At 40.5% G+C, this 14878-nt stretch overlaps 1 protein-coding gene across 1 annotated transcript in view; it reads right to left on the bottom strand.

The window, feature by feature from the left end:
- The window catches only part of SLC43A2 (solute carrier family 43 member 2), a 48586-nt gene that overhangs the window by 5327 nt on the left and 28381 nt on the right, over window positions 1–14878 (bottom strand). Inside the window, exons 6-10 of the mRNA XM_075263935.1 lie at window positions 9417–9509; window positions 8103–8236; window positions 7818–8020; window positions 5883–6029; window positions 246–384 (exon numbers count right to left, since the gene is read on the bottom strand). Of these exons, the coding sequence (XP_075120036.1) occupies window positions 246–384; window positions 5883–6029; window positions 7818–8020; window positions 8103–8236; window positions 9417–9509 (716 nt within the window). The remainder of the gene's footprint in view (window positions 1–245; window positions 385–5882; window positions 6030–7817; window positions 8021–8102; window positions 8237–9416; window positions 9510–14878) is intronic.

Below are 14878 nucleotides of genomic sequence, written 5' to 3'. Positions count from 1 at the left end.
GAAGCATGCGTCCCATAATAAATTAAGGGCATCTCAACTTGATAAGTCACCCCATGTGGCTCTGTGAACCTCAGAAGGTCCGCATATTGCGGGCGGCTGTAATCTAGACACTAAAATGTGACTGCATTGAAGCCTAGAATCAACCTAAGGTTGTCAATATATTACCCTCATTACGTTACATTCATCTTATAACATTAGACTATTCTAGACATAAGAATATATAATAAAATCTAGAGTCTACGTACTGAGCAGCATCTTTATCGTCGCCATCATCATTGCCATCATCACAATCCTTCAGCCTCCAGTCCATAATGTAGCCAATCACAGGGGCGGTCATCAGGCACAACAGTTGTAACACACCAAAGATGGATGTATACAGGCTCACTGAAAAGCACAAGACGTTGCTGTTATTTACTATTCCAATGCAAGAACTCATGTAAGGATTATTTTAATGTGACAAAAAAGAAACGTAAAGCAAGCAGGACTTTTCTCTCTGCATTTTTCGGGCCGGCAGACCCCATTATAGTCTGTTTTTTTTTTAAGTGGGGTCCCCAAGCAGACCCCCACAAACGTGAATCCAAACACAGTTGTGAACCACAAACAAAAACAGTGAGTGTTATATCCCGCTATAATCATATAAAGAGGCATGCATAAAAACTGAAGTTGGATGTCTATGTTGGAAAATGTACTCTATATATACCTCTGGGGAAAGGCTTGAATGTAGTGTGCACAGAGCCTTACTGGTCTGACTTGTTCCAATGATATATTTTTGTATATTAGATCTGGTAGATTTGTTTTTGCTTAATTGTAACTGTGTGACAGAGTGTTATATAATTGGAGGGGGGATTATTGTATATATGTGTTGTGTTGATGTGTGTTCTACATTGATTGTGTTTGTAATTGCAACATTGTAATTTCCCTTATATAGGAAGTCTGTCTTAGGCCCGGTTCACATCTGTGTTCGGGCCATTCCGTTCCATTATCTGCATGAAATATGAAGAGAGAAAAGTCCTGCAAGCAATTTTTCAAGCAGAAATCTGGGGGACCCCAGTATAGTATAGTATAGTATATGGGGTCAGTGGATTTCCTTAGACAACTGCTTTTTATGCAGATAGGTTTCTGTTTGGGGGTTCCTAAGTGGACTCCCTGAATGGAAACCCGAATGCAGATGTGAACCAGGCCTAACACTAGGTTTACACTCATGCCTGCATTTTTGCTCTTCGGGTCCACTTGGGGTCCCGAAGAATGGTAACTTAATCTGCTTAAAAAGTGGTTACCCGTGGAAACCCACGGACCTCATAGACTATACTGGGGTCCCCCAGGTTTCTGCCTGAAAAATGCAGAGAGAAAAAACTTTTCTCTCCGTATTTTTTAAGCGGATTGTGATACAGGAGCCCTGAACGGAATATCCAAGCACAGGTGTGACCATTGTCTTAGAATATCATAGACATTCCTATATTTTGGTTGTACTATAATTTTACCTGCTACATCACATTATTATAAAATGGTGCCAGAGTCAATCTAGCCAGTGTCACACAACTTATTCATCACTTTATAAACTTTTGTGTTGGTAACTACATACAGTACATATCATGGTGCTAAAAGATGAATAAACAGGAATTTACAGTTTCACGTCATACAATAGTTGCAGAGAACAAGAACAAGCAGTGCTTTATGTGCATGGAGTAATATCATTAAGCACATTCTTTTTGGTTTTCATAGTTATACTTCTCACAGCTTACCCGTGTGCATCACTGTATTAGGAAAGCAAGGCAGCATGTGACAGTAAAGGAAGCAATACAAGAAGACATGAGTTAGCACAGACGCCAGTAAGTGGTATCAGCAACACAGACAGATAGGAAAACACAAAGCAGTGGTACAAAAGATGAGTAATATCCTGACATCAAACTGGATTCAGCCTCCCAGAGCAAATGGAAGTCACCACATGTCTGATGCTGGATGAGTGTGCCTAAGCTGAATCAGCAACTGGTCCACAGAAGGGGAAGTGAAAAATGTAAAATATGGAATTAGTGTTACTGCAAAAATAAAAATTGAGAAGACCTGATGTATGCTATTCTACTTGTTAAAAAAAATGTACTTGTATCTATGACCTCATGTGTCCCTCAGTAAGTGTACTTGTGGTGTAAGTAAAATCTTTTATTAAATGTTGTTTACATGGCGGCAGCATATTCCAAGGCATTGTACAAAGATTGTCACATCAGTCCCTGTCCTCAATGATGCTCACAATCTGTAATTATTTTATCTTACGCTAGTTTCATAGAGAGCCAGCTAAGGCTAGGTTCACATCTGCGCCAGACTCCATATTGTTGGGGTCTGCCGGGGGAACCAGAATGACAGACAGCCAAACCACTAAAAGAGCGGTTACATTTGGACACCGGCAGACCCCACTGACTATAACAGGGTTCGCCGTTTTCATACTGAGGGCCCCTGCACACAGAGTTAATGTGAGCGTTTTTTAGCATAATACACGTGTATAGAATACACGTGTAAAAATAACACTCCCATTGACTTCAATGAAATCTTTTACTCATGTAAAAAAAAAACGTGTCAAGAAACGCGTCACAAAACGCGGCGCTTTTTTTGACGCGTTTTTTACACGTGTAAAAGATTTCATTGAATTCAATCGGAGTGTTATTTTTACACGTGTATTCTATACACGTGTATTATGCTAAAAAACGCTCACATTAACTCTGTGTGCACGAGCCCTGAGAGTGGTGAAGAGAAAGGTCCTCCGTGCAGCAGAGACTCCAGTGCAGATGTGAACTAAGCCTTACCTAACAGAATCTTTTTGGCATGGAGTGTAGGAAGAAACTAGAGAAACAAAAGCAAATCCACACAAATAGTTGCAGTCATGTTCGCCGATTATTGCCACAATTTGCTAATTTTGCAGTGGCTAGTGTGAATTCCGGAAGACAAGAACAATTAACCATATAACTTTTATTGTCAATCTTGTTCTTGCCATTGTTAGGGACGGTAAACACGCTCTGAATCTGAGAGTGGATTCTGCTAAAATTCTACATACAATGCAGGGAATGGGGTATTTTATACCCACTCCCATGCAGTGGATAAAATCCATATGGACTTAAAAACAATACTGTGAATAGAAGGGTATGTTCTTCATTCCCCACGTGGATCCTGTGAAGTAAAGCTGTGGATTAGCCATGTTCAATTAGGCTAATCCTGGTGCGGATCTGCTGGTACAGCCACTGCATATGCACTGAAATCAGCCTTGGATTAACCATGGATCCTCTTGTAAACACATGTGAAATCCAACAAGGTGTGAACTATGACTAAAAAACGTCAGCTTGTACTGTCATACCTAAGCTCTGGCAGTAAAGATTCCCCTACTATAGGACCAGGAGGTAACTGCTCTCCTCTTGTGAAGATGACGATGGAAATGACCATGGAATGCCAATTTTAGGTCAGAATTTAGGCACTGTCACTATCGTAAAATCCTCTCTCTATATCACTTCTAATATAGATAGACAAGTTTGTTATTTACACTGCCTGGTGGATCAGTAGATTACATTCACCAGTCAGATACATGTTTGGCACATTGCACATTATATTACTAGTTAATGGCAGGTTATTAGGCATAATAAGGGAGTCACATTTTCTTCTCATAAGCTGAGAGTTACCAGTGCTGGGAATAGATAGACTCTTATGATCGCCAGCATTCAGCCATAGTTACGCTCTTTATATGCACTGTTGTTTTTATCCCTCCACTCATTACATGCCCTTGTTCTGTGAAGTCATTTCCCTGGACAGAATCCCGTGGGATTCATTCTCCTCATATGACCTTACATATTACGTCTGTGTCTTGTATCAACACTCCAGGGCAATATGAGGAAACCTGATCTGTTGTGAATCTAAAAGACACAGTGTGCTATGAGCAGTAGCATCACAACAACTGGACAAATACCAGCTAACACAGGTGTAATGCAATATATGGAAACCTGGATGAACCCAAATAGTATCCAACTTTTGCAATGTGCTGGCATAACTTGCTCGTATGTTATTTGTATGTATTTTGACGTTGGATTTTACGAATACTTTCATCTCCTTCTATTTGCTATGTATTTCTAGCTAACATCCAAGTAGGTGAACTCGCAGCATCCTAGTTACAATGCTATAAACCTTTATGTATGCACGGCTTCCTGTTCTCTCCTCACGTGCCCCGGTCTAATCTATGTATGTATTTCTGCATGCCTGTCTCCTAACATGACTTTCAACTCATGGCTTCATCGTACTTGATAGATCAGGTTCAGACTGGCTTTTCCTCATTGAACTTGTGCCACAAAACATTTTGCAATCTGGGCTGAGTAACGGAGGTAAACAGCACATGAACTCATCACATGCTAAAAATAGTTTCTACATTAGAGGGCGCTCTAGAATCACAGACACATCCCTTATTTATTTCACCGAGGAACACACACTGACAGATGGGCAAAATAGTGTCCATAAAGGTCATGAATGTATTTTAGAGAGACATCTTTACTTGAGGGTATCTTCACATGACGCACAGCTGATTTTAGATAGCACTAATAAGATTGCATACTAGGGGGTTTTATAATCTGAAATCTTAAGCAGCTTGCTTGCCGTTTCTGAGAATTGTTTAGAGTCAAAATGTTAGCATAGCAGCAAGGGACAGAAATAGACTTGCCAGGCTGGTTAGAAGGGACAGCTCTGTCCTGGGGGAGCCCCCTGGACCCAGTACAGGTGGTGGGTGACAGAAGGATACTGTCCGTGGTGAGCTCCATGCTGGAGAATAAATCCCACCCCATGTATGGGACCTTGATAGTACTGAGTAGTATTGTCAGTGACCGACTGATTCACCCCAAGTGTGAGAAGGAGCGCTATCGGAGATCCTTCCTCCCAACCTTGGTCAGGCTATATAATCTACATCAGGCTAAACGAAGATCACTCCGCACAGAGAACTAAATGATCCTGAGTCTTTCCTTTCCTTCTCAGTTGCTATGACTCCTAGTATCTTTTTCTATCTGCTATTCTCAGCTTGTATGTGTTTTTTTTTTTTAAATATATTACTGTATTATCCAAGCTACTGTAACACACTGAATTTCCCTATGGTGGGACTATTAAAGGATTATCTTATCTTAATAGTTTACTAAAAATTCTACCAGAGTTCACCAAATCTGCACCAAGTTGTGACCATAGCCTTAGGCATAATAAAGGAATATAAATAATATCTCTTTATGTTAGTTTGGCGGTACAATACAGGACGCAATGCAGAGTTGCAGCTGCTCATGCACAATATCATAATCCACTTTATAGTACAAGATGTTTAAGGCTAAGGCCCCACGTAGCATACCGCAGTAAAAATAGCACTGCGGGCAAGCCACAGAGTTTACGCCACGTGTGGCCCTGACCTACACAAAGAATCATATCTATCATCTAAAATTCTCTAAACCATATAAAGGAAGAAAAAATATAAAGTGCTGGATATCTTTTAGGTTTAAGATATATAGTTCAACAATTACATGGATTGATTCAGGCAAAAGACAACAAATATTCTTACAATGATATGTTGGTATAAATGTGAATTCAGAGAAGCACAAGAACAACCACCACAGGCTTATGAATACAGGTGACCATGACATCAAAGGGTGTGTTATACATTCTGTCATTGAACTTTTTTTTTAGAGGCATGTGATATGTTAGCAAATTCACAGGCACAGGACTGTATGCTAAAAATGTGGTGCTATCGTATGGTCAATGTGGCCTCATTTTCTATGTATGTAGTATTTATATCCTTATACAATACATAAAGCAAAAGTGTATTACTGTACAATCTGTAAATGTTTCTACAAATTCATTGTACATAGAAGTAGCAAACCACTTACCAGTCGCTTGATTTCCATCCACCAAAAATTCCAAGATGTTGTTCATGGCTCCCATGTAGAAGATGAGACGTAGTTGGGTAACACACATTGTAATAAGGCTGAGCAGTAATATGGGGCTGAAAACACTCTTCATGAAAGATGGAGTTCCTGAAAAAAATAAGCACAAAAACTCTTTGAATGTTTCCACATCATGTGCACAGAAGGGCTGTATGTATGTTACGCATTATATGAGTTTTAGTTTCTTTGTTATAGAAGTTGGAGCTGTGTTCTTCTAACATAGAGCTCCAAACCCCCTGCATAGCCCAATTCAGCGCACTGTTAGGCTGGGTTCACACGATGTCTTTTGGCACGTAATGTGGCACGTAGACACCACGGGAGCTTTTGCGGGCCATATACGCTCCCATTGATTTCAATGGGAGCGTGGATCGTATACACGGCGCTATTTTGCGGCCGTGATTTTGCGGCGGCCGCAAAATAGCGTTGCGTATATGGTCCTGGCTCCCACTGAAATCAATGGGAGCGTATACGGCCCGCAAAAGTTCCTGCGGCGTCTACATGCCACATTACGTGCCAAAAGACATTGTGTGAACCCAGCCTTAGCATTCTAGCAGTATATAATAGCTCTTTAAATGACACAACATGGACTGCTTGCAGCCTCCACTAGAGGGAGCTTAGAAGCATGCTACTTTATTATTCACTATAAGCCCCAAAGCTCCCTCTAGTGGTGGCTGCAGGTAGCCACAATTGTATTATTTAAAGGAAACCCGTCATACACATGTTCCTATACCTGCTCTTTATTGCTGCATTATACAAAAAAGGAAGATTAAACACAGTATGCACCACATACCAATTGCAGGTAAAAAGTGGCGCCACTTGCATATAGAGTTACAATGGATGGCCCACAAACATGCCTTTCTGGCTTGATTGACAACCAAAAGGCTGAGATATTTCATGACAAGCCAGTTCTGTCACCAGAGCTTTGTACATTACAAACAATTGTAAAGACTGAACATATACATAAGTCACTTTGTCAATCATTGATTTCAAGAGGCACCCTGTAATGTTTTGAGCAAGGGGGGACCCAAGATGAGTCACAATTCAGACGCCAACTGTGTGGCATCTAAATCAAGTACAAGAAGAATCTAATCAAGACTATGATAATAAGATATGGATGGCATTTATATGACAGCAATAGATTGTGGGTTGTAGCTTCTGAATAGACAAAACTATATTCCGCCAAGCAAATGTCATATTGACAAAGCTGATGTGATAAGAATCCGGTGTTTGTAGAAGGCCATAATCGATTTAATTCTTCATGCTCCAAACATAAAACTCCAGGACAGGAAATTATTGATCTAAATTAACAGGAAGCTGAGATCATTCCAAGCAGAAAAGCAAATGTCTAACCACAGGTAATAAATGCAGCAGAGATGTCTGGGGAAGAAATATCGCCCTTATAGGTTCCATCATCTGTGCAGGCGGCAATATAGATGGGTTATTTCCCTTGGAAAATATATATTGCACTGGACAGATGCTTTTTCATACAATATTTTCTATATGCTCAATTTCCAGTTTGGCTGTAATAGACTATATATCTCCATGGTAACAGACAGCAGATACATTCTGTATACTGTAATACTGCAAGTTCATATATTCTTCCATTTGCCCACTTACTGAACATTTGGTAGGTTGGACAGAAGTAGAGAACAGATAGAAGAGAATATAAATACAATATCAGACTACACAGATTTTGCTTGTTGTCTGTTACAATGGAGATGGTAGGAAGTTTTATATAACACCTATTACATACTTGTTTTATGTTACACCTTATATGCATTGGGAAATTAAAAAACTAAATATATTGTTCTCAAAAAGCTGTTATTTTGATGTTTAGATGGTCCGTGAAGAAGTGGTATGTTACGCTAAGACATATACCTGCATTGTCAGTTTGGCATTTGACTTCCAGATCTACTGTAGACAGGCATAGTTTGTTCCCTTCTTGTAATGCTGACAACTCTTTGGGATTTTTCATGGAACCTCCTACACTTAGTCGTCGACCCACAGTAGTAACTTGCTTGTAGAACTGCTTTCCTGTGATCTTGTGGTCGAATCCCAACCAGCTGAACTTTATCTTCACACTGTGAATGTGATACGTAACATTAGTATGACTCTAGTAATATCAGGGTGGCGATAATTTGGTAGTAATGGTGATGCCCCTACGTGTAGTCCATGTCCTCTGGTCCAGGGAATGGCTCTAGGGGCCAGTTGAAGAAGCAGTTGAAGAAGACAAGTCCAGCGCAAGCTGCCCAGACAATCAGGATAGTGATGAAACTCACACCAAGGTCATAAATAACCTGGAGATTAAACCAGATATGTCATTAGTTCTGGAGCAAATACTCATAAATAGAAGTACAAGGTCTTCTTCACTTTGACCACCAGATTTTGAGGCTAGGGCACTATTCACATATCAGTAAAAAACTGCTGTTAGATGTTTTTAAAACCATGAACGTTTATGGGTCTATTCACATCTGTTTATTTGACGGACCATTTGTCCCGACCATCAAAAAAACTGATATGCCATATTTTTGTCCATTTTGATGGACATAAAACCATGTGAGGGCCATTGCAAAAATGTCCATCGCACGGGCGTTATTAACCACCATGTGAATAAGCCCTCACAACAGGATTCAATGGACCGACGTGGACATTTTTCAGGGACATTAGTTCCATGAAAAAAAGCAATGTCTTGTGAATAAGGCCTTATTTATGACCTCCCAAGAACTCTGGGAAGGTGAATTGATCTTAAAAAATAAGTTCACACTTTGTGGCAGTGTCGTGATATTTGTTCACACTTTGTGGTAGTTTTGTGATATTTGTTCTATGCGGTTTTTAATTGCGCTTTCACCACTACAGTGTAAGGTTTTCATTACAATTTCTATTTGTGGACTTTGTATTTTGTGATGTGCATTATAGAAATCTAACAAACCAGGTAACTAAAGAACTAAATCTTCCAAGTAAACACAGGTTGGCGTCTACTCCCCAGCAAACAATACAAAGAAGCCAACAGTTATGCAATGAGTCACTGCAGAACCCCTTAGGGCCTAGCGACATGGCTAACTGATTACTAGTAACAGGAATCACCAGCAACCGTAAGAAACAAACTCCTGTATGTGGACAAAATAAACAACATTTGGGTTACGTCTTGTTTTCCATACCTTTATGCAGACTCGTGGTTCATGTACACAGCCATATTACAGATCTCTTTTATGAACTCTAGCCCAGTAAAGGCACAGTGTTCAGCCCACTGCAATGTTTTTCTTCATACAATCTTTGCACAGAAAGATTATTATTATTGGGGGATGTCTTACTTTCGGGGGGTGCCTTATATTAGGCAATTCAACAAAACCTCTGCTATGTCTTACTTTCTGGGGATGACTTATTTTCGGGGAAAACAGGAAGGTTACCAAATAAATAACTTTACAAGCTTACCAATTTCAGATACCACAAATGGTAAGTTGTAAGACAAGTGCTCACCTTGATAAAGGGGAAGGTGACTGCAGAGGAAGCGTAGGATCCGATCATCAGTGCAATAAATGTTGAGCGGAGGTCACCAAACATATTGGGCAGCTGTAAAAAGGAAGTGAGACGGTTAACAGGTCCAACTACAGAAATGAACACTTTCATAAACCCAAAGTATCAGAGCACAATGGCTTCAGAAAACCAGAATATGGAATGATTACATTTTATCTGCCCAGAAAACAAGTTTGAGCCAAAACGGAAATGAAAAGATATTATCTGTCTCTGTTTGATAGATGAATGATTATACTGTACAGTCTTTATGACAGAAGTTTATCATGTGGGTATTGTTCTGGGGTATACGGCACAGCGTGATCCAATAATGTTATAATAATACGCACCACTGCTATTTCCTGCCAATGCTGCAAGACTTTTTCTGACTGAGTTTTAGGCAGGATCTCTTAGAATAGAAAGTAACTAGTCCACTGATGTACTGATATACTAAACATCCAACCACTGATACTTAGGTCAGTATGGGACTACTGAACTCTCCGCTGTCACTCATCTAAGTAGCCACATAATATATAGAAGATATGGCTTCTGTCCAACAGACTCTAGTTCCCTTTCATAGGTATTGTCACCATAAACACTTATGGTATATTTATAGGTTTTACCATAAATCTTTAATCAAATAAGATTTAACAGCAAGAATCCTCACCCAGAAAGAGAATTAGACTGATATAACTATTGTGTATGGGAGAGTAAGGCCTGGTTCACATCTGCGTTCTGTATTCCGTTCGGGGAGTCCGGAATACCGAACGCATTGACAAGCGGAGATCTTATGAAACCACATGGACCCCAATTGATGTGGGAAAAGATACATTTTAATTCTTAATAGATTAATTGAAACCCTTGCTTTTATATACATAGGAGTCCAGTGGGCGGGCCAGCTCAGGAACTGACAACCATCTTTGTATGCAACATCATACAGAAAAGACTGTCAATCAATTATTAGGGCCGCTCACTAGACTCTTAAGTTATACTTGGAGTAAAATCACAAGGCGGATTAAGCGGTTGAACCAGTGAGTATGGTTACAAGTTCTTTAATAGGAAATACAACAGATATGAACTGGGTATTAACCTTTCCCATAACCAGGCAAAGAGTTTGTAAGGCTGTGTGGATTACACCTGTAGAGCTCTATGGACAGACCTTATATGAAGTGGTGTGAGGCTGCATATACTATGGTAGCTATAAGTAAAGTATCTTGCTCAGGTTATGTGCAGTCCTGGAGCGATCTTTCCATAAATTCCACACGTAGCGTTGTTAATAAGTAACTATGCATTATGGTTCTTGTATATATTCCTCCATACTGAATTTACCTGGCTGGATAATGAGAATAAACCAGAAGCATTCATTAAGTTATTGGTGTTTACTCCACCGTGTATCCATGTATGAGTCTCTGTAGCCCAAATACCTGTTTACTGTGTCTCACGGGGACAAGGTGGGTGAGGCTGTGGATAAGCTCAGAGGAGTTTGTAATCTGTTCTTCCCCTATCTAATCCTCTGCTAAATGTCTGTCTCACCTGGTTTATTTAAAGCTCTAGAGGAATTCCTTCATTGTTATCGATAATGACAGATGTGAGCGACTCACTAACCTAACAAACTGCACCTGGCCTTGTCAAATACAGAACAAAGCAAGAGCAGCGGCCTCTTGGTGGAATATTATCTGCAGGAGGGGACGAGAAACCTACAGCGTAATGTCTACAACCTCAAGAAGTCAATTTGAGCCTGCTATACACAGATCATTAAATTCTCACGTAAAGCAATGATACACAACACCTACAGTATACTGGTTAACAATAACCTGATTTCCATGTAGTGCCATAGAGAATCTACTGTGAATGTCACACTGGAAATGGGATTGTGAAGTGTTAGACTATGGTGGGAAAGGTTTAATGATCCAATTCGTCATGAATGGACATTACTGAGATAGTTCTAATGATATTTTTACACCTAGGCCTGTGATATTGACAATGTGACATCCTCTACATGTAGAGGAAAGAAGGTCTCACCATGACCATATACAAGGATTCTTTACTGTAACAGCAGTAGGTCCAAGATGGTTCAGGACGGGCCTGGATGCCGGTCTTGGAAAACATTCATACTGATGTAATATTACAGGAAATACAGGTATTATAGGTAATAAATACTGGAGTGTGGAAGAAATGTTTTCCCTTAATATAAAGGGCAATTGGCATCCATCTTGGGGTTTTTATTTTGCTTTTCTCTGGATCAACATGATAGGATCATAGGATGGAGGGGTTATGTCAGTCCAAAAATTAACCACACATGTACCAGAGAGCCCCAGCTGAGCAGGACTCTCTTCATCTTCTCCATTGGTAATATAAAACAATGCTAAGCTCCCTCTTCTACAGTCCTAGTGCACATTGTACAGTTCATTGGCCATACATGCCTGCAGCGCCATTGTGTGAGGCCCATCGCGGATTAGACAGACACAACGCATATGCTCTGTATACGGGTCCCATATTTTTTTTATAATAATCTGGTGCAATGGGACAGGGGCATCTTAGCAGAGGTTATGATACAACAAGCTGCACCAAAATCTAGGCTCTAAAAGTTATCTGAGGTTAACCAACCAAGATGTTACATAAAGTTAGACAACACTGTCTAAAGATCATCCAAAATTATCCTCAAGCATGAGCCACTGTGATAAATATGGAACACCTAAACTAGTTCTATGCTGTCTACACTACTTCTGCCCCCCCTGGCCCAGAGCACAAATGTTTGTGACTCCTGCTCTATAGGTCTTGTATCATTAGAAAACAAGAGCGTGGTACCCCCTGTAGTGGGTTTATATATGAGGCACACAAAAAACACAACCTCCTCCTGTTTTGGGATGACAAGGTGTGTATAAGCTGTATACGTACGCTGCTACATTGTGTAGTTCATTTTCCCAGATAGAATTGCATTCACTTTCCAATCATAAAACATTTGTTATTTTGTTCTAAAATTTCTTACAAGGAAAATATTGCACTGGTTGCCAGCAGGGTATATACCTTGGAACTGAAAATTTTACAGTCTTCACAGTCTGTTCTCTCAGCTCAGCTGCTCGGGCTGAATGATACGGCGCCAGCTCATTCGGGACTTATGCCATGCAGAAAACACAGGTGAATGCTGCTGACAAGGCAGGTTTTTGTGCTATCTATGCCAGTCATTGATATGCTATCTAAGGAAGTTCAATTTTAGGAAAGTTAATTCCAAGTTTTGGTTGTGGGCACAGTGAGTGGAAAGGACTGCCAGTCACAATCTTCTTTCTAAAAACAGCCTGAAGTTATTGGCCTTGTCCAGTGTTATCCGGCCCTTTCCCTTTTGACAGGGAGACACTTATCAGCTCACCCTGACCTGTCTCTGGTAACAAATCCCCCTCTAAATGGGCACATTCCCTGAGTCATTCCTAAATCTCTCAGCTTTGCCTTTGTAATAATAAACAAGTACATTCTGTCTGACCTCCTAAAACTGAGAACATCAAGTACGTCCCTCCTCCCCCGCCACCAAAAGGCAGCTAAACAGTACCAGCTCCCCACACACACAATGATCCATACACGTTGGACCACATTCAGCTCATGACAATGATCGCAGCCTTGTTAATACAGCCTGGGACAAAGACGTTACTTCAGTGGAAGAAAGATGGCGTCACTGACATATAAGATGATACCTTCTCTTTCTACTAAAGATCTATCATTTGTTGGCTCCAAAAGGAGAAGAACTTGTTCTAAAGGTTACTTTAAGCCTTCTTTGTTTTAATTGGTTACAACAGTTTTGGAAATTGCAGCATGTCCGCTGCACATATTTTCCTGCAATGTGTAGATGGGATTTACTAGAATCCCATCCACTTTGCTGGGACTGTAAAACTCCATGGTTTTTTTACTATTGCATTTCCGGCATGTGGGGCCCCGGCCTTAGGAGCAATGGCAAGTATAAATGTAACGCCACAAATAGCGTGAATTGCATGCACAGTACAGGTATATCCACACAGTTAACACATGCCATGAGGCTGGGGCATTCAATCTAAGAGCACCCTCAATGTCACTGATAATGCTGTTAGGATGCATTCACACTACTGATACGGTGACTGATTCTGAACGTTAAAACACGTTCAGAATCAGCGCGTATAAAGCAGATCCCATTCATTTCAATGAGAGACGGCATACTAGTGTTCCCCATTGAAATGAAAGGGCTGCTTTTTACTCTACGAGCGCTCCCATTGAAGTGAATGGGAAGCGCTCGCGTGTACGGCTCGCCGTGTGAAGAGGCCCAGCGCTCGGCTTAGTCCGAGCCATACACGCGAGCGCGTCCCATTCACTTCAATGGGAGCGCTCGTAGAGTAAAAAGCAGCCCATTCATTTCAATAGGGAGCGCTCGTATGCTTTATACGCGCTGATTCTGAACGTCTTTTAACGTTCAGAATCAGTCACCGTATCAGTATGCACCCTTAGATCTGATGTACACAGATATAGGTTGAATGAGCCCATTAACATTGAGACTATTACCAGCAGGTTGTAAGTACTGCTTACTGACAGTGGATATAAACATACAGACTAGGATTCACGCGTTTCTATCATGACTTGCTTTTCAGATTTGTTATGGTCCACCTGATGACTAAACCTACAATGAATACAACCAGACATCTTACAGCCCAGATAGAGTAGCTGGTTCTTCCAGCAAATAACCGACTGTCTAAGTCAATTCTCTGACTAACCGATGACCTGCAGTAAGCTTCCTGTACAGAGTATTAACATTTGACTACCATGTTAATGGAGGACACTTTTGTCATTGTGTGAAATTTTAGGTAAAAGGGAAAGATGCCAAGTCTAAGACCAGGCTTTTCAATGCTTGCCATGTACAGATTACAGACTAGAGGGCCTCCACCTATCCACACATGTCACTATCATGGGAGTGACTGCGAAACGCTTTATCACATTTCTCCATATAACGGTCATTGGCTGGAGTGAGTGAGCGAGAAAGGACAAGGTTTGAGGCTGAGATATAGTGGAGACCTTTTTTGTGTTTAGATAATAGCATGTAAAGCATATAGTCGGTCCTTATTACTATCTATGTAAATGGTAATAAATACTATGTAGAATTTTACTGTATGAACAGAACATGTTTCAGGTCAGAGTTTTATTTAACAGTAAATAAACACATGTGAGATATTTCGCCATTTCCTGTGATACCCTTTCTATGTCTACTGCATGCACATTAATAGTGCTTACACGTGACAAGGCGCTGAAGGAAAAACAGAACCTGAGCAGAATTATAATATTATGCGCCTATAATATCTATTGCTACAAACTGCATGTGAGCCATATAAAAATAGACGCTTTCCTCCCACACTCCTATGTCTCCCACAGTACTTCAGCGTCTCCTCCCTGGTTAAGAACCAGTCATGGCTTAGGAA

Source organism: Leptodactylus fuscus, chromosome 2 (assembly GCF_031893055.1).
Source record: "Leptodactylus fuscus isolate aLepFus1 chromosome 2, aLepFus1.hap2, whole genome shotgun sequence".
NCBI lineage: Eukaryota > Metazoa > Chordata > Amphibia > Anura > Leptodactylidae > Leptodactylus > Leptodactylus fuscus.
This window is presented reverse-complemented; position numbering and strand designations above follow the sequence as displayed.